Consider the following 19,532-nt stretch of genomic DNA (forward strand, 5'->3'; position numbering starts at 1 on the left):
CGATATAATCGGTTAATTAAAGAAAGTAAAATGCCTGCGCTTCTTGCGCGCGAACAGCCAATTCTGTGGACTGCTCTAACATTACGATTATGGGTTTTCCTGGTTTTAGTGAGACAGCAAAATGCTATCCATTATGTTTAATGATACACATTCTTATTCATTACTTTTCAATAAGCAAAGGTAGGTAATTAATATCTTCGTTCTAACAAAATTAACACGAAAACTAGCGAGCATTTACACGATACGCATTTTGAATAGACACTTTGCGAGCGAACAGTTACTGTCACGTGGCGGCATCTTCAATCCTCAGTCCATACGCCTTCGCAGTTCCAACAGCTGGTATTCTCCTTTCAAACTTCCCTCCTTATCGATTCTCGTTCGCCATTTTGTTTCGCTCGATGGAGATTTAAAACAGCCAATCATACGCTGGCTTTCAAAACGCGCGACTACTGTGTCCTAAGTTTCTGTCCATTCGAATTTCTATTGTTATGCAAGGAAATCGTCGCACTTTGAAAACCTCGTTACTTTCTTGCCACGTTATATCGAGCGAATATTAAGATGTTCAGTGGAACGATCGCTGTGTTGCAAAACCCGCGACGGAATAAAGTTCGAATCGATAACGGTACCCGCCCCTCGTTCGACCATTTTCGTACGCCGCTCGAGTATCGTCGAGCTGGCGAAAAGGCTGATCCTGAAAACATCGAGTTCGCGGTAGACTGTAAACAGATACGATTAACCTCGATGAAAACGTAAGCTCGCTTCGTGCAACCCGTACGCAAGAGCATTTTTTCAGTGAATCCAGCCAGTTCTAGCACGGCGACAGGCCACGAACGTGTTCTCCAACTATGGCGCTCCTCGCGAGGTTCGTAAAGTGCGAGGTACGTCAATGATTAGCAATACTTTCGTACGAGTCATCGACATCGTTTTCGCGATACAATATTGTCGAGAGACAGTTGGTCTTCGATATTTCTATCCTCTAATCGTGCGATCGAAGCGTCCCGTCGAATGTTTCATTTGGCGTAAAAAATCGATACACGTACAATAGAAACATAAACGTGTACTCTGTCGTTAAATTTCGCTCGATTGCTCGTAATTCACGTCGCTTTTGTTATCATCGTGACAGAAACACCGTTGGAAAAATGTTAAACAGATGCTTCGTACGTGTGTGTTTACGATATTTACTTTAAACAATCGTATTCCGATGTGTTAAAAAATCGTCATGGAAAATTCCTCTACGCATGTTTGTACGCGATTTGATTGTAAATTAAATGTGCTTCGCGAAACTAATTATGCTCAAATAAAGCGTTACTTTCCGAGGATAATGGTTTCTCTGATTTCGTATACAAATCTTGACGTATTACTGCAATTTCGATGCATTAAAATGATATATACTTTGCAATTATCAATATTCAATTATGCGAGAATAGCTAAATGACTGTGTAACTCTTAATTCACACAGCAATATACATTAAACTTTATTTACCACGTATATAATCGATATATTTTGCAATTATCAAGTTGTGCAATTGCTTGGTAATTATTACGATTAAACGATCTAATTATTTATTGACTACGAAAATGATCACATTTACTGGCTTAAATCCGAAATCGAGGGAGCAATAATCATAACTCCATCGGTATCAGTTGAGTGCTAAACAGATAAAATGCAACAACCTCAAGGGGAGACGAACAAATGGAATAAAATTTTTTCAAATACAAAATACAGAATCACCACGCTTATCGCATGACGCTTTTACGACTGTTGAAACATCCGCGAGGACTCTCACTTTTCCTCGGGTACAGAAAAAGTCTACAAATAAAATTCCTCGATGGCGCGTACAACGTCCGCCGGTTGTTTCCTACGAGAGGCTGGTACACGCGTGCATCCTCCCCTCAATTGACTTCGATTATGACTTCGAAATTACCGTGGCCAAAGGCGCTCGTAAAAGGGAATGTCATTACCAATCTCGTGTAATGGAGCTCGCATACTTTACGTAACACGAAACTCGTGTTGGATCGATTCGCTCGAACGAGGAGTATCGCGTCAAAGCGACGGTTATCGTGCGTGGAGCAAACAATTGCTCCCAACGGGGGACTCGTCCCTCTTATCGTGGCCATGCTCGCACGAGAACCAGGCCAATCGGATGAATTTATTCCGATGCTGCGTAAGCTTCTTCGAGGAGAACTCGTATTTCCGTCGAATAGTAACGCGTACACTCGATACGAGGACGATGGAGTTAGGGTATTGATCACCGGCTCGAGAATATCTTGTATGATAAAGTAACGCTCGGATCGCTCCATTGGGATCTACATAAATGGCACGGGTCGAAAGGATTATTGCCGGCTGTACAGCCTGTGAAAAAGTATTTTCACATCTTTTCGTTCGTTTTCATATTTATGCATCGACTTTACTCGATACTATAAAATATGCACGTGTATACTCGGTAAAATATGCAGCTGATAGAAGAGAGAACTGCTTATCTATAAATGTATTTGATGATAATAAATATAGGAAGTAAAAGATGGAGGTTTTTAATTCAATGTTTGCGAATATGTATATTACATTGCAGTTTAAGATAATTGTAATTGTAAATGGTATTGCGAACAGAGGTCATGGGTATGAATAATTTGGGAAGTAGATTTTGTTTGTTACATATGTAACAGGTATATGTTAAATTATTTCTTTTCGCGTAGGTAAAATTATGATTGTATATATTCCCTTTCATTGAATCTCTCTTTCTCAATAATTGGTTAATATTAACTGAATGATATTTTAGGCGCAATTTGCCGCGAGGACTTACAGCAGTAGTGTACCAACAGTTAAGATGTACATTGATGGCCAGTTCGTAGGTAATTATTTTATTGTATTATAAAATTGCTAGAAAATTTTTCATACGTATCATAAATACATCTACCAATGTCGAACCAAGAGATTTTAATGTCCAAGTTGATTCTAAAAATAATAAAATAATTACTTGCTAAAACAATCGTACTAGACGCAATTGTCAAAGAACGAGGAAGAAAAATTGTTGCTCGCAAGACGCACAATCTTGACGGGGCAGATACTAATTGTTCGAAGTGGACTGTAGAGCCCATTTTTTTCGTACGATACCAGCCCTTTATGAATATTTAAAGTGCCCTTTTAGAAGGCACTTTAATTGAAGCTCGTGGTCCATGAGTACTGCTCGAGCACCCATTGAAACTGTACAGAAAAGGCGTTATATTTCGAGGCGGATTCAATTCTAAGAATCGCTTTAACGAGGGACGTTTATGAATGAAATAAACAGCGTTGGTTGCGTACAGACATTCAAAGTTAAATGGAACAATCGTGTTTATGGCCTGCATAAAAAGGCCGTGGGAACATTTCCAATAAATATACATCACGAGATTCGTTCCGACATTGTTCCGCTAACGAACGAGTTTCGCGAAATGACTCGATTACTTTCCTTTACAGAATCAAAGGCTACAGAGTTCACGGAAGTCCACGACCCGGCGACGAACGAGCTGCTATGCCGCACGCCAAAATCCACGAGGGACGAGATGGAAACGGCCGTGAAATCGGCGAAGAACGCGTACGAAAGCTGGAGGAACACCAGCGTGCTCACCAGGCAAACGTTGATGCTTAAATACCAAGCTCTCATACGCGAGCATTCGGTACGTCTAACTAAAAATTCCAATCCCCTACGATCTTACGTATGAAAAACCTACTTGTACAACGATATTTCGCAGAAAGAAATAGCGGAGAACATGGTGAAAGAGAACGGTAAAACAATGGCTGACGCTGAAGGGGACGTTCTTCGAGGACTTCGTAAGTTTCACTAAACGACGACCACTTCGATCCAAAATCCCATTTGAAACCCTCGAACCTAACCCAAACTCGCGTTGAACGCAATCCACTTTCAGCACGGCCATATTGATCAATGGTAACAGTGGCAAACGAACCGTTCGAACCGCATTCCGTGTTCCCACGTAAACGTAATCGCGCCACGTACAGACGATAGATCACGCGGACCCTGCGCTGATTCATGTTGCAGAGGTCGTCGATGCGTGCGCCGCGATTCCTTCCCTGCAGATGGGCGAGAGCACGCCGAACATCGCCACGGACATGGACATAATATCGTACAAAGTCCCTCTCGGGGTGACCGCCTCCATCTGTCCGTTCAATTTCCCCGCGATGATACCCCTCTGGTCGTTTCCGGTCTCGGTCGCGTGCGGCAACGCGACCATCCTGAAACCGTCCGAGCGCGTGCCTGGCGCCTCGATGATTCTCGCCGATCTGTTCGCCAAAGCTGGCGCACCGCCTGGTCTGCTGAACGTTATCCACGGCCAGCATGCCGCTGTTGATTTTATCTGCGAGCACCCGGAAATCAAGGCGGTTTCGTTCGTCGGTTCCGATCAAGCGGTAGGTGAATACGAATCTAGCGGAGGGTTTCATTCGCGATCGATTTATCGGGGGTTGATATCTTCTTTTTCTATGTAAACTCGATGATGGGCTCAGTGGTTTCGATTTTTCGCAACAGTGGTTCTAGAAGCGCAGTGATCTTTAAAGTGGTTTTAATAGTTGGGAGAAGAGAAAGTAGTGAAAATTTAATGCGATAATTAAACTGGTTGAATGAATTTTTCAGTATTGCCTTGATGTTTGTGGGAAGTTTAGTTAATTTTAGAAAATTTAAAATTATTGCCCTTGTTGTACTAAAAATGTACAATTGAATGTAAAGAAATGTTGAATTTTTCAGGGGAAGTATATATACAAGCAAAGTAGCGCGCACGGGAAACGCGTGCAATGCAACATGGGTGCGAAGAACCATTGCGTTGTTCTGCCGGATGCGAACAAGAATAAGACGATTTCGCAAATCGTGGGTGCCGCCTTTGGAGCTGCTGGCCAGAGATGCATGGCGCTTTCTGTAGCCATATTTGTTGGTAAATCCAAGGACTGGTTGCCAGAATTGGTGGAAGCTGCGAAGAAGTTGAAGGTGAACGCTGGACACGTGCCTGGAACCGACCTGGGGCCAGTTATTTCCCCTCAATCGAAAAAAAGGATATGCGAGCTGGTCGAGTCGGGTGTGAAAGAGGGCGCCACTTTGGCTCTCGATGGCAGAGGACTCGTTGTTCGAGGCTTTGAGAAGGGAAATTTCGTGGGGCCAACCGTGCTTGCGAATGTGCAGGTACGCATGTGAAATACACTCTTCTCGCACTTTCAATTCATTATTCTGCACGATGTTTACGTATTAAATTAAATGGAGCATCGTTGCGTATTCCATTCCAGCCTTCGATGCGATGCTACACCGAGGAAATTTTTGGTCCCGTTCTCTCATGCATTTTTACCGATACTATGGACGAGGCTTTCAACATTATTAATAGAAACCCGTATGGAAATGGAACCGCTGTATTTACGACAAACGGTGCCACGGCGAGGGCATTCGTGAACAGAATCGAGGCTGGTCAGATCGGTATTAACGTTCCTATTCCAGTACCATTGCCAATGTTCAGCTTCACGGGCAATAAGGGCTCCTTCTTGGGCGACAGTCATTTTTATGGAAAGCACGTGAGTATAATTATTAACTAACCAATATTGATCGGATGAATTTTAAAAATACCATCTCACGCGTCGACTTTTTCAGGGTATAAACTTCCACACGCAAGTCAAAACGATAACGCAATTATGGAGAGCTGGGGACGCCAGCGATATCGCTTCCTCGACGGCTATGCCAACCATGCAATAAAATTGATACTCACGCTGAATATACATTCCTTCGAACATTCGATACGCGATTTGACGATCGAAAAGATCGAAAAGAGAACTGATTAGCTCGATTTGTAACGTGATGCTGCAAAGAACGTCTTCCATTTAGTTCGAGATAAGATATTCGAATAAGTGTATAGAAAAATGTTTCATATTATCTTTATTAGACACGCATATTTTGTAATAAAATACTATGACTTCAATTTCCACGTCTACGCTCTCTAAAAGGTTCAAACGATATTCCTCGTCGTAAGATTCAGAAGTTTAACCCTTTAATGTCACCCTCCAAATATCAGTCTACCCTAATTCAGTACTACGTACATGCATAAGAAATGTCAAACATTTCCTCATCGTCTCACGCGTTTTTACACGCAAGGACAATCTGTACACCGAATGCACAAAATGCCACAGTGTCATCGGCATCATTGTCACACCCTACCCTTCCTCGATTACGCTGTTACCATCAGAAGCCTTAAACAACCACAGACTCATTACCAAATACACGGATGAGGGTTGGAAAATAAGTTCAAGGTCGTCGAGTCCTCCAACGTCCTTGAACCCAACCTGTCCCCTCGTATCCCTGTCGGAGGCATTCGAATCGTGACGAATTTCCGGAAGCTGGCTGCGACGCCTGCGCGCGACACCCTCCACCACCACCTCCACCCCTGGTCAGGCGCATCTGCGCATTTTCCAGCAGAATTTCTCCTCACAGGCGAGGTTCTGCCTGTCCCGGGTTGTCGCGTTCGTTCCGACGGAGCAGGCTGCCGGAAGTGGAAACGGAGAATACTAACCCCTTCGGTTGTTCACATATCGTGAGTACCTGTTCATCCCCTAACGAATTTTTCTATCCAACGATCGCTCCACGTTTTTTTCCACTTTCGTGGCGCTCTTCAGCTACTCGATCGAGGAAAATACTCCTGGAATCTGGTCATTCGTTTGCGGATAAGTACGTCTCGTCGGGATTGTCATGTTCTTTCATTTGTTTTCATCGACGTCCTCGTCCTCCCCCTGAACGTACGCCAAGTCTTAGTGAAAATAATCGCTGCGCGTCATCGTTCGTCCGTTTCATTCGAAATCAGTATTTCTCGATGTATTTTCGTACATTTTTTCTCGCTGGTTTGTCAGATTTATGGGATACCTCCAGTTGTGTTAACCTTCGAATGTCAGCGACCGGTGTTGATTAAAGCGTACGACTCGCTGGCTGGCTAGTGATTTAATATTTGCCGTGGCAAATCGGGAATCGATTCCTCACGGAGGAAGAAGTCGGGGTCTGTTGTCCTTTCTTTTAACAGAGCCACGCTCGATACTCCTTTTGGAATTTGAAAAATGGGTCGCTGCTGCTGTTAAATAACAACCGTTCGAGTGAAAGACAATCAAATCCCTCGTATTTTGCTAACCTGAATTCTTTTTTAAACATAATATCCTTTTTTTTTTAATAGAATGTAATATAATCGTTTCAGTTTGACCTCTCCTGGTTCATTAGTGCATGATTATGTATTCATAAAATTTCACGTGTTCCTTTGTCCATTCCTCTCAAATGAAATGTACATCTGTGTGCAACAAACGTGATTATCATAATTAAGATAACGACTAAATTATTGTACAATCGCGTTCCATTGAGGCGTGCAGAAATCGAGCAATTACCGTGCAGGTCATTAATACAATGTAACTCTTTCCAGCGAACCAGAATTTATTATACGAACTGTCGATGTTTTGCTTCGAAATTCGGATCTGAATTGATCCACGGAATAGAAAATTCATTTCCCGTTTACCCTGCTATACTTTTTAACAACGCAGCTGTTCCGAATTGTCTTCTGTTGTTCAGCTACAAGCCTGCATTAATATGCACCTTCCATGAATTTTACGATAATGTATCTGATACGTAAAAAGCTAGCTTACGATATTTAGTAAAGTTCCTTTTATATACATGACTTTATCTTTTCCTTTTTAAGTAACAACGATAAAAGTACGTATTACGATATAAGTTCGTTAAGAAGTACATAAATTCACATACGTACATAATAAACTTTACGTTTTTTAAATAGTTTTTGTTCTCACTATTTTTTGTATAATTTCCATTCCATTCTCTCTCTCTCTCTCTCTCTCTCTCTCTCTCTCTCTCTCTCTCTCTCTCTCTCTCTCTCTCTCTCTCTCTCTCTCTCTCTCTCTCTGTTTTCATTTCAAGCGATGCGGACGCGGAACAAAAATCTCTACGCTCGCGGATTTAAAAACCGATTTCTGTGTTGAATGCGGCTGATGCGTGGAAAATTGCTCGGCTATAACTTCAGTTTGTACAGCACACTTATCTTCTGCACACGTCGAGTTGCATTTCGCATTGTCGCCCTAAATGAAACCGTTTCTTTCCATCCGCGGCGTCCCCGTGTTTTTGTCGCGTCGTCACGGCGCTTCTGTTTAAGAAAACAGTTTTGATTCAGCGCCGTTCCATCGGACACGGTAAATTCCACAATGCCAGACTCCTTTCAACAGGTCGTGTAACACGTTCACCCTGTCCCTACACCGTGAAACCTGCGATAGCTTCATTTATTCGACCAACTCAGAAAGCTCTCCAACGTATTGAATCTTGGACACACATTGTGCATTAAACCGCGAGCCTGTTAAATACTATCGATTCCTCGTACAATCACCTCGTCAATTAATATTAATAGAGAAATTTTATCAAAATATTTAAATGGAATACATTTGTTTCAATCAAATTTCAATTAAACATTTATCTCGTAATATTTCTCACCCCCGAGTGTACATTAGCGACAAGTTTTTTTTTTTAATCGGATACTATCCAGCGTTTCACGCTAAAATCGCGTAACGCTCGCTTTAAATGAGTTCCCCTGGGCATGAAATTTGTAGAAATTTTGATATCATAACGGTAAACAAGTTTAACAGCATCGACTGGCGATCATATCGACGCATGAAATCGCGATATGCCTTCGTAATACGGTGAAAGTTTGTAGACAGAAAATTGGAATAATACAAACTCTGTTGTAATTAAACTCTTTGCAAGAAGCGGAAACGTTGAGGTCCGTTAAGCTGTTAGAGTTTGGGTCCACGGTATTAAAATTTAAAAGCACCCGCGAGTAAGCCGGGTCCCTTTGGTGTAATCCCATTTAGTTAAATTATTCAGCTGTTTTAAGCATGTCAAATACCTTGCGCCATTGTAACCATTTTGATATAAATTTTAGTACGCTTTTAGATCCCTCGAAAGAGGCTTGGACGGGACACTTGATACTAAATAATTCCAGCTGATCTCTATAAAGACCAGAACCACGTGCGCGCCATACCAAGAAACATTTCGCATTGCAACGACGGGAAATGAACCGAATTCAAACTTTCCAAATACAGTAAATTCTCCTATAACACGATTAATTCGTACCTGGTTATACGAAAAAGCGTGTTACAAGAGTGTCGCGTTCCAAGAAGGTTGATTATACCATAAAGTCAGCTGTCACAAACGATAACCATTACAAATACCAAATTGGCGGGAGATTCAACGTGCACAGAAACCCTAGCACCAATTTCGAACCAATCGCTATCACTGCCAACGCGCGTATCTCCAACGAGCACCCTATTACACGCGATTCCTCGACCAAACGCGTTAAATCCCGCCAGGAGAGCCGAAAACCGTAACGGCGCCGTTTACCCGCCATATAGAACCGCGACTCACGCCTAATTCCCCTGAACAGGTTATTAATTATGTACAAAACGGTACGAAAGGGCGATGCCAGCCTGCAGTACACGATTCTGCCGCAAACGGACCAGTTCCCCGCGTCAGGGTTCCCCCAGGCGTCAGGCAAGTCGAGCCCAAGGGTGATCAAGTACGCGATGGGCACGCTGATGGTGCTGATCATTCTGTCCTGCGTGGCGACGCCGTTCCTGATGAACCAGAACGATCAGAGCCTGTTCGCTGGCACGGTGCTGGCGATGGGCCGTGTCGGCCAGCACAGCACAATGGCCAGGAACGCGTCGAGGAGTCAGGGGAAGGAGGTGAACGCGAACAAAAGCAGAACCAGACTGCCGGTGACGGGCACCGCGTCGTCGACGGAGGCCTACAGGAAACTGGATCTCGAGGACGAGGCGACCACGTTGGCGGGGATGCTCAAGGCGGATGGACTGCAGTCCGAGGACCTCAAAACCACCGGTACGAACCTTTTCGTTTCGTTTTTTGGGATTGTTTGAGGGTAACGTAGAGAAGGATAAGTGGAATTGGTGGCTTGAGGAGGGTAAGGACTGTTTTTGTATTTAACTTCGTTTATATTTCCAATTTTTTTGGAGGCTAAATATGAACTGCAGTCCGTGGACCTCAAAACCACCGGTACGAACCTTTTCGTTTCGTTTTTTGGGATTGTTTGAGGGTAACGTAGAGAAGGATAAGTGGAATTGATGACTTGAGGAGGGTAAGGACTGTTTTTGTGTTTAACTTCGTTTATATTTCCAATTTTTTTTTGGAGGCTAAATATGAACTGCAGTCCGAGGACCTCAAAACCACCGGTACGAACCTTTTCGTTTCGTTGTTTGGGATTGTTTGAGGGTAACGTAGAGAAGGATAAGTGGAATTGATAACTTGAGGAGGGTAAGGACTGTTTTTGTGTTTAACTTCGTTTATATTTTCGATTCTTTTTTGGAGGCTAGATATGGACTGCAGTCCAAGGACCTCAAAACTACCGGTACGAATCTTTTCGTTTCATTTTTTGGGATTGTCTGAGAGTAACGTAGAGAAGAATAAGTGGAATTGATGGCTTGAAGAGAATAATGAATGTTTTTGTGCTTTGCTTCGTTTTTTGGGGGGCTAGATAGAAGGATAGGGAAATGAGTGGAAGTGGAGCGAATAAAGCCGCGAAATATTTCACTAGACACCCTAATTGCTGAGCGAATTCATGTGTTGCGTTACTCCAGGTATTTACAAAGTTTTACTGTTAATTTAGGTCGGAGAGTTACAGCTTCAGCTTTAAAAGGAGTTCGCGTGCTGTTTTAAAAACGTAACTTTTTGATATCTTTGTGATCATTTTCAACGAATGTATTGAAATGTCTACAGTCGAATGGTCGATGCTATTTTCAATGTATTGAATAAGTGGGATGCGAATTGATCAGTTCCTTGGGAAACTTTAAAGGTACATATTCGTTTCTTAATGCCCTGAAATTGCCAAGACTACAAATCTCATTCTCTTTAAAAATAAGCACCCTTAGGATTATAAATAAACGTCACGCTTAGTCCGATATTAAATTTCAAGAATGCCTCCGTATAAGGAAATACTTGCACGGCGGAAAGGGACGAGAATGGAAGCTCCGGCTTCCTTTGAAGTTTACATCCCTGTTTCTCGCATTTCATTTCAATAAAGACTTGTATTTTCTCCGGTAATCCCGTGAAAGGGAATTCTTGCGTGTATTTTGAAGGAAAAAACAAACGACGCCCAGAGAGGGATTTACATACGCACGTAGGCAGAGAACTTCCCTACCTTTTATATTTTTAATATAAGAAATTTCATCTCTCTCTCTCGAGCCTCGCTAAGATAGTAGCATTCGCGTATTAAATTAGGTCATTCCCCGAGGAATGCGAATTTTTCCCGCGTTCGTTGAAATTTAACACGCTCCACGTTGTCAACGTCCATCATCTTTTTTTTTTCCCCCCCTTTCTTTTTCCACTTAACTAATTTCGCAAAGTTCTAAACGACTGACAGCGTGTTTGCGCTAGATCTAGATTGCACGCTGAATAAATAACCCTTCCTCGAGCAAAGTCCTGCGATATTTTTTAGCGCTCGCGTTGAGACACGTGGCCGCGTATTGTCCCGCTGAAAGATTTTACGAGATTACTCCCGCCTTTGATCTCGAATGTGTCTCGAAGAACAAATTGCGAAATTTACCTGGAAACGGTGTTTCCGAGAGGACGAGAAATCAGATTTCAAAGTCGAGGCGGTCAGAGGAGTTTCCACGACTCGATATCCAAGAATTGCTTGCACGAACGGTTAAAACCTGATCGAACCAATTCCGCTCAGTAATTTGCTTAATACCTTTTCGTTTTCGATATTTGATATCGTCTTCGTCGTGGAAATAGTTCGCGATACTGTTCGACGGTTTCCGTGAAAGTCCCGCGAAACTTTTAATACGAACCCCGGGACAAGATATCGATGATATCCACGCAGTCGTTAAACGCGTGCAAAGGGGAACTTTTATTCTGCAAACATTTCGATGCAACCTGACGTTAATGGAGTACCGAGGAATTTACCTTTAAACGTCTCCACTTTGCGACATTCATCGTTTTTATCGCGACCTGGGATATCGATTTTCTTCGGTCATATCCTGCTGTTCTCGCTACGTGTCTTCTTGTGCGGTATTGAAAAATACAACTTTCATATCTCTCGTTTAACGATGAATTATTATTGAAAAAGATTGCTCCAGGTAAACTATTGGGAAAATTTATTCGTTTTAAAAAACACGGTACCGTTTTTTTACATCGCGTAATTTTCTATGAATAATTATTATATCTCAGTCTGCTCGCTGTTTTTCGTTAATACACAATTATACAATAACGATTTGATGCGCAGAGAACGAGGATGAGCGGAGAGAGCCTCTCCAGTATGGAAACGAACAAAACCTTGATGGCCTGAATAGCTCAATTAGTGAAATAATAGTCCGGTAAATGGAAGACCTGGTTTTTAAAAATTCAATAGACCGGCTTTTCCCCATTTTTTTTATCAGTTCCGAGCGCCAGCTTCGTTTTTATATCATTATTTTTTCGTTCCGCCCGGATTTCCTTAACGTGAACCATAAAACAACTCGAATGCCGCAAGAGAAAGGTCTAACGACGGTTCGAATATTTCAATGAACCGAAGACACATTTGGCAATGACAGATTTCAGATGAAAAATTCCTCCACGGAGATACCGCCTCGTCCAACAATCTCGCGAGATTAAATCGATCCTCGTTATTATATTTAGTCCCGATACGATTTGAATATCTCCTTCCCCTTTTCCGTTCCCTCTTTTGATCGGGAGCAGTTTCGTTTCAAATTAATCGAGCAATAAGCGACAGTTATTACTCCAATATTTAATTTAGACGTGAACAAGTTATCGATCGCTCGGATAGCTCACTTATCGGTGCGGCCGTCTGGAGAGTGAAAAATCTTTATTTAAAGATTTAATAATCTCGCTCCTTTCACCCTCCAACTTACCAGAGATCACGCCCTTTTATCCTCGACTTTCGCCCACGTTGAAAGCTACTGAAATTTGTCGAGCGGTGACCCCAAGAAAACTTTATCGACGCCTTAACAGAATTTTCTCAAAACGCTCCACGACATCCAGAACGTAAAAGGCGTTCGAAGGAAGCTACTCCAGTAATTTCTCCACTAATCGACTCTCTATCCGCAGATTCCACGGTAAGTAGCACGCAGCATATACAAACGACCACGGAATCGTCGACCAGCGTCCGACAGACATCCCCATCCACGTCCAGCACGCTTCCATCGACCCTGTCATCGACATCATCGACGAGCCTGAAGACGTTGACCAGCGTCCCCAGCGAGGAGGCGGCCAGATCGTCCTCCAGCTCGCCCCCGTGGAAGGCGAAGATGCCACGGGTGACCTTGAAGCTCCGTGAGAACGAGACGATACCGCAGATGTACATGAAGGCGGGCATCGCGTCGTACAAGAAGGGAAACATCACTACGAGCGTGCTGGCGCACGGCCTAAGTCTGGAGGGGTTGATCTTCAAGACGCCAGAAGGGACGATAAAGCCGTGGCCTCAGAAGTGGTTCTTCCCCGACCCATCCTCCGACTTCCAGTGGCAGGTACAGTCGCCTCGTCAAGTAAGTTTAACGACCAATGCCGTGTGCAGAAGTGCGGGATGTCCTCTGTTAAAGGGACGCGTGTCGTCCCCTACGGTTCGAGATCGAAGGGTGTCGCAGGGTGAGATTATACGATGGTACACCAATACGCTACGACTTTCTGTTAACGTTGCGCGATTACTTTCTTCTTGCAATTATCAATTTAATGTTCTCTTAAAAATTGTGTTTATCAGTGTTTGATTTGTATGTTAAGTGTGTGGGGCACTCTGCGTAGATGACAGGTTATTGAGTTTGTCTAAACGTATCTTTATCACTGGTAACGTTTCGAAGAAACCAAAGATAGAGTTTCCTGCGGTCCGTTCCAAGAATATCGAAGCACATCTGTCAATTTCTGTCCCAATTTCTATTCCACCCCTTCTATTAAAACGGGTCTGACTTCGGTAAAATATTGAAGATTTGAAACATTTAGATGGGAGTATCGCGACGTGGAAATAGGTTTCGCAAAATATTTTACTTCTTCAAATGAAATAGCTACCATCCTCAATTTCTTTTTTAACGCTCCGAATAACGGGGAATATTTTTGGAGAACCGAGCCGCCAACCGTGCTTCTGCACCGCTTGAAAACACAAACAGCCACGTCCGTCCAACAATTCTTGACGTACGAAATTCCGTTCACTTTTTTTCCGACGGCAGAAATGTAGCAACGTTTCAACAAAGTTAGAAAGTAGAGTATTTTTCGATAATGCGAATTTCTAGTAACACGTATACGTGACTTCTTATCTTCTGAACTCCACGGAGACCAGGAACATGTTTGGTCCGCTCGAAATAGTTCGAAACTTCGATGTTCGCGTGTATGGAACAGCGGGCAATTGCGTCTAAAAACGGCGTACATTCAGTGGCTTATTGTTGGTTTTCGCATTGGTCTCTATAAAAATGCACGATTTTGAATGGAACACGTATATAACGCGTTGCGAAATCATTTCGCAGCTCCAACTATCCCGTTTAGATCTCCATTCCACTTTCGTCCGTTTCTACGCAGAGAAAAGACACCGTCGCCATCGTGCTCGTTTGAAAAATCATTCAAAATATAGGGATGGAAGTGTAATTAATCGAACGACCCTCTATCCGTAACGCCTGAGCATCCCTTTGGAGAAATCGATCAGGCGCGACGCAATTCCTCGCCGGAAACCGTCGTAATGTAACGCGAAACCGGACAGAGGAATGGGTTTCCTTAAAATTTCGTGCGCGTTCCCCTCAAGGACGCCGCTCACGGCTCACTTGAGTCCAATGGAAAATTTAAGGAAGATCCTCGCTGCTCCCAAGGGTTAATTTGTATTCTGCATAAATATTGATCGCGTTGCAGCAAAGACACCTAAACCGAACCACCGTCGACGATCGATAGCCAGGGTATGTTGGTGAATCTAAATGCAGAGAGAAGGCACAGCCGGCTCGTTTTACTTTTCTTCGCCGCCGCGCGCCGTGCCGCCATTATCTAGCCATCTTCCAACCGCGAACCTCGAAGAATGAGACACGTGATCGTACCATCCGACGATCCGCTGTTCTCCCTCATTCTTCTCTCGCAATTTATTCGAAACGCTGGAGCTGCTATGTTTTATCTCTTAATTTCTCAGCCGGATCTTCCTGCGGATTGTATACGAACGAGCCCTTTGTTCCGCGGCTTTTAAAAATGGTGGACGGGACCAACTGACGCGACGCGAAATCCGCGTTCGCGGGAATTTATAACAACGCGCGGCCCTCGAACTCGTTCCATTCGAGCCTGCTCTCAACGACATACGAATGTTAACGGGTGAAAATCGGTGCACAAATTGTTTAATTCGCTTCGAAGCGACGATAGAAATTAGTTGGCGACAAAATGTTGATTTTGCGCCGCGCTGCGATCCTATTTTCGATCCTGGGGCGAATATATTAATAAGCTGAACGCGAATTATAATTAACCCAGTTATTGTTCTTTCGAACACACGCAGAGGTACGTACGAAAATTTGATTATGATGAAGTTGGGCGAAACAGCTGTTCGTACAATTAATTATTACGAGACTGTATTTGCAAAGAAAGGTGTTTCCAAGTGTTTCTAAAGATAGTTCGAACGAAGCTATTTTCTTAAAAATTTTTATTAATTATTTAATACGACAGATTGTATTAATAGAGACATATTTATAACGACACGAGAGCAGGTAGAGATTATTTAATTCATTTCGAAACTGCAATTTTCGATGGTGTGGACTAGTTATACGCGGGATGTTGATTTCTAGCTGTGCTGCAGTTTCATATTTGGCTTTCAGTGAATAATTAATAAACGGTACGTAAATTCAAGTCAGCGCAGTTATTGCATCCTCGTAAATGTGCATATGCACTGAAGTTTGATTACAGGAAATAAGTTTTGGTCAAGTTAACGGCTAACGTGCGATGCCAATATATCGTCTCCAGGTAGCAATGAACGTTTTTACGAGTACAAAATAATTCTTATCTTTCGCGTGGTTGAAACTGATAAAATTCATGCTGGCGGTTAAAAAAGTAGAAAAATATGTTTCCCTTGTAATACCTTCTCGTGGCAGCAAGTGTAAGGAACACGTCAGGCAGTATTAATCTGAACACTTTGCATAATGAAGCTGGGAACATTGACTTCGCGAACAGGTCTGCAACATTCTCTGGTTAACACCAACTTTCACGTACAAGAAATCCATCAAGAGTTTGCAAATTTCTAATCTCTACTCCTAATCACCGCTACGGGTCGATCAATTCCAAACCAGCGAACAAATCAGAACCTTGCTCGCATTGATCGTCCATTCATTCGCGTGTCGTACAGGATCTTGGTTTAATTCGCGTTTTATGCCACTGGAGTGGCATTATCGTTTCCAACGGCGTTTTGAAACCGTCGCACACTTAAACGAACTTATCGCGGACAGAGATGCAACGGACGATCGCCTTATGCAACTTTCATAAATTGCGCGAGACGCGGTTCACGCGGCGATAACGCGTCCCTGTTTATCGCAGCTTCCGGCTGAGGTGGCACAGACAAAGGGGCGAATCAGCTGTGCGCGAGACGAGGCGTTCCGTTCGTTCGACGAGAGGGCGCGAAGCAGATAGATTACGTTCGCAATTTGTCCTTTCTTTCTTCTTTTTTTTCATTGAGTTGTTCGTGTGACATCGACGTTATATAATAATACTTGGCTGCTGACAATTATCGAGGGTCCAGACAGTCGAATGATATTTATGGCGTCATTTCCTTTCCGTTTACGTAACTGTGACTTTTACACGAGCATTTTCTTACTCGGATCGTTCTATTTCGCGAAGGTAATTGTGGTATGAAAACGCGTAAAGAAGTCTGAAAATTGATCTCCGCGGTTACGCGCGTTTCACCTTCCTGGTTATATTATTGCAGTGTTTTTCTATTCGTTTGCAAGGATCTTATCGCGATACTTAAATCTAGTTTTTCAAACGATTCGAATAACACGGGAATATTTTCATTTTAATTGAATCACTCGATACAATTCCATCGATCCTTAAATCGATTAAAAAATTCATCTGGAATTCACGTCGAACGGCGCAAAACAAGGCGTAATAAATTATACAATTTGAAGACACAAATGAAATGACGGGGACAAATTGAGCGAAATATCTTGCGCCCTTTTCATGTTAATTTCATTTTAATTAAAATTTAACTGACAACGCCCGAGTTATTTGTACTTGGGCTTGTCCTCGCAAAATATATTACAGCGCAATGCGTTTCCATCAGATTTACTTTAAATTAATCTTGAACATCTGCGAGAACTCGTATTACATTATTTGAAAAAGTAATCAAGCACATTAATTAGAAAGAAGAGTACGTTCGCGTACGTGTTACGCGTAGCGAGAGGGTAATTTATTAAAATTCCTGTTACGCGACAGCGAGCAACGAGAACGTCCCTCTATTCGCGTACGTGGATTGTAAAGTTTCGCCAAGTCACGAGTCACGTTGCGCTTTTCCCGTTTTTCTTAAATGTCACGGCTCGTTAATGGCATTAAATTTCAATATTCTGACGCAGAAGGATTTTCGTGATTACTGATTACACACCCGCGGTCACCAGGAGGCGGCGCAAAAATAAAATCGGCCCCCGCGGAGGGCGGTGTTCAATTTCGCGGATTAAATTAAATTACATTCGACGGTAAATGTGTCTCCTTAAAGGGGATGCGAAACTTCATTTAAATGGAAGATTACCAGCCGCGTCTCGCCCGGCAGAATCAGAATTACAAACGCGTTATCCTTCGACGACGCTTTCCAGTAACGAGCATCCCGCTGTCCAAACAAATCGGAACAGGCGTTCGATTTCAATGGAGATTACGCTCGATATCGATCCCGACGGATAATTTATGTTAAGAACACTTTAAGGTGGACGACCGTCCGAGCGGCGCATTCCGGATTAAATTATGCCGCGATGCCGAGGAAATCGCTCTCCTGGAATGGTTTCTAATGAAATATACGCGGACGACGGAATATTAATTGAACGTAACTTCGTACCGCTCGTCGCGATGCTTTTCTTTTTGTCTCGAGGAGCGGTCGCTGCGTTTGATTGATTAGAAACATTAGCAGAATTAACTTTGGTGGGTGCAAGATGGCCGTCTCTGGCGTAATGAGTCACTTTGCGGCGGTGCACGACAAATCCTTTGAGTGACGTGCACGGAAATTTCGCGTGCTGCTTATAAACCGTCTCTAAAATCCTGCGCTTGCGACACGTTCGCATCCGCGGCGATATCAGAACAAAGTGAAATGTCAGCCGCGGTGCAAAATTAAAACGCACCCCTTGGATTATATTTTTACACGCGCGTTCAACTACGCGAGTAGAAAAATGAGATCGCTTGAAAAGTGGCACGAGCAGTTTGTTAATTGAAATTTTGTCCCTCGATAAAAAAGAAAACAGCGTCGAAGTGTTTATTGGGGAGAGTCGGCTATTCGATAGACGTGAGCCATAAAAGCGTTATCACGCGGAGTTAGTTAACTGGGTCAAATTTTCCGATATTGACTTTTGCGTTATTATGACAGATTAATTTACGCCACGTTACAAAAATATTTAGAATAAGCACCGCTCGAAACACGCGCGTACCTATTTTCTCTTTTCCTCGAAGCCTCGAATATCCTCGTAACCTCCCAATTTTTAGCACCATTCTCGAAAATATTTCACGTTTTCGAACAGCTCTTCGCAAACGCAGAGTTGACACGCATAAAAAAGACCAAATCTATACCATTCACGCGCTTGAAATTGATTTTAAGTCATCGAGCGCTTGTCAATCAGAGATATTTAAACGAATATCAGAGCCACGCTCAGAGGCTAAGGCGGAAATCGTTTCTCTTTATTCCACAGCGCTTCAAACAGTTGATGCCGATAAAGACTTACATGGTATTCCTGGTATTGTTCGTGGTCTTGGCAGGCGTTAGCATCTCTTTCTTGTTGTACGCCCAGCGGAAGGCCACGAGGCGCCAGCGTCAGAGCGTCGAGGAACCGGAAGTCGAAGGTCACGAGGAAGACAAATCGACCCTGCTGGGCGCCGAGGGCCAGGAGGCCGAGGAGAAAGAGTAATTCGTGATACCACGTGACACGGGGAAACCACGCATAGCTCGTAAGACTCGCATATTTTTACAACACGTACCGTCAGTTTAGATTTAGGTACCTCGCGCGAAACACCGGATGGATGATCGTGGGGATGTTCGGGAACACCGAGCAATACAGGATGTCCCAAAGATCAGTGCCACCTACTTTGATCGTTAGGATTGCATATCTTTTTACTTCAATTATATTTTCAACGACGCGAAGATTTTATTCTGCGATGTAAATCGTCGATCGAACATTTCGTTGTACTTTGTTTCAACGTTACGATGTTAAAGTGGGATTCATTTTTAGGCAATTCTGTATTCCTCGAGTGATTTCGAATCGAGTGCTTGAGGCTCCGTTTTATGGAATTGACGAATAAATTGTCGTTCTTTCCGTTGCTTGCGTCTGGTAT

At 43.1% G+C, this 19,532-nt stretch overlaps 2 protein-coding genes across 4 annotated transcripts in view; both read left to right on the top strand.

Annotated features, from left to right (window-relative positions):
* The first annotated feature begins 721 nt into the window (after positions 1 to 721).
* Positions 722 to 19,532, top strand: part of LOC143428194 (putative methylmalonate-semialdehyde/malonate-semialdehyde dehydrogenase [acylating], mitochondrial) — a 67,156-nt gene continuing 48,345 nt past the window's right edge. Inside the window, exons 1-8 of one of the 3 annotated variants that reach the window (XM_076902925.1) lie at positions 722 to 878; positions 2,778 to 2,850; positions 3,455 to 3,654; positions 3,730 to 3,808; positions 4,035 to 4,402; positions 4,737 to 5,165; positions 5,267 to 5,545; positions 5,622 to 5,728. In XM_076902925.1, the coding sequence (XP_076759040.1) occupies positions 846 to 878; positions 2,778 to 2,850; positions 3,455 to 3,654; positions 3,730 to 3,808; positions 4,035 to 4,402; positions 4,737 to 5,165; positions 5,267 to 5,545; positions 5,622 to 5,723 (1,563 nt within the window). In that variant the 5' untranslated portion in view covers positions 722 to 845 and the 3' untranslated portion in view covers positions 5,724 to 5,728. Of the gene's footprint in view, positions 879 to 2,777; positions 2,851 to 3,454; positions 3,655 to 3,729; positions 3,809 to 4,034; positions 4,403 to 4,736; positions 5,166 to 5,266; positions 5,546 to 5,621; positions 5,773 to 19,532 lie in introns of those variants that run through there. The other 2 variants (XM_076902918.1, XM_076902933.1) reach the window with 2 other exon arrangements.
* Positions 6,442 to 19,327, top strand: LOC143423608 (uncharacterized). Its single transcript, XM_076895068.1, has 4 exons — positions 6,442 to 6,555; positions 9,442 to 9,896; positions 13,119 to 13,537; positions 18,893 to 19,327. Exons 2-4 carry the CDS (start codon positions 9,452 to 9,454, stop codon positions 19,106 to 19,108), a joined length of 1,080 nt encoding a protein of 359 aa, XP_076751183.1. The 5' UTR covers positions 6,442 to 6,555; positions 9,442 to 9,451; the 3' UTR covers positions 19,109 to 19,327.

Source organism: Xylocopa sonorina, chromosome 1 (genome assembly GCF_050948175.1).
Source record: "Xylocopa sonorina isolate GNS202 chromosome 1, iyXylSono1_principal, whole genome shotgun sequence".
Lineage (NCBI taxonomy): Eukaryota > Metazoa > Arthropoda > Insecta > Hymenoptera > Apidae > Xylocopa > Xylocopa sonorina.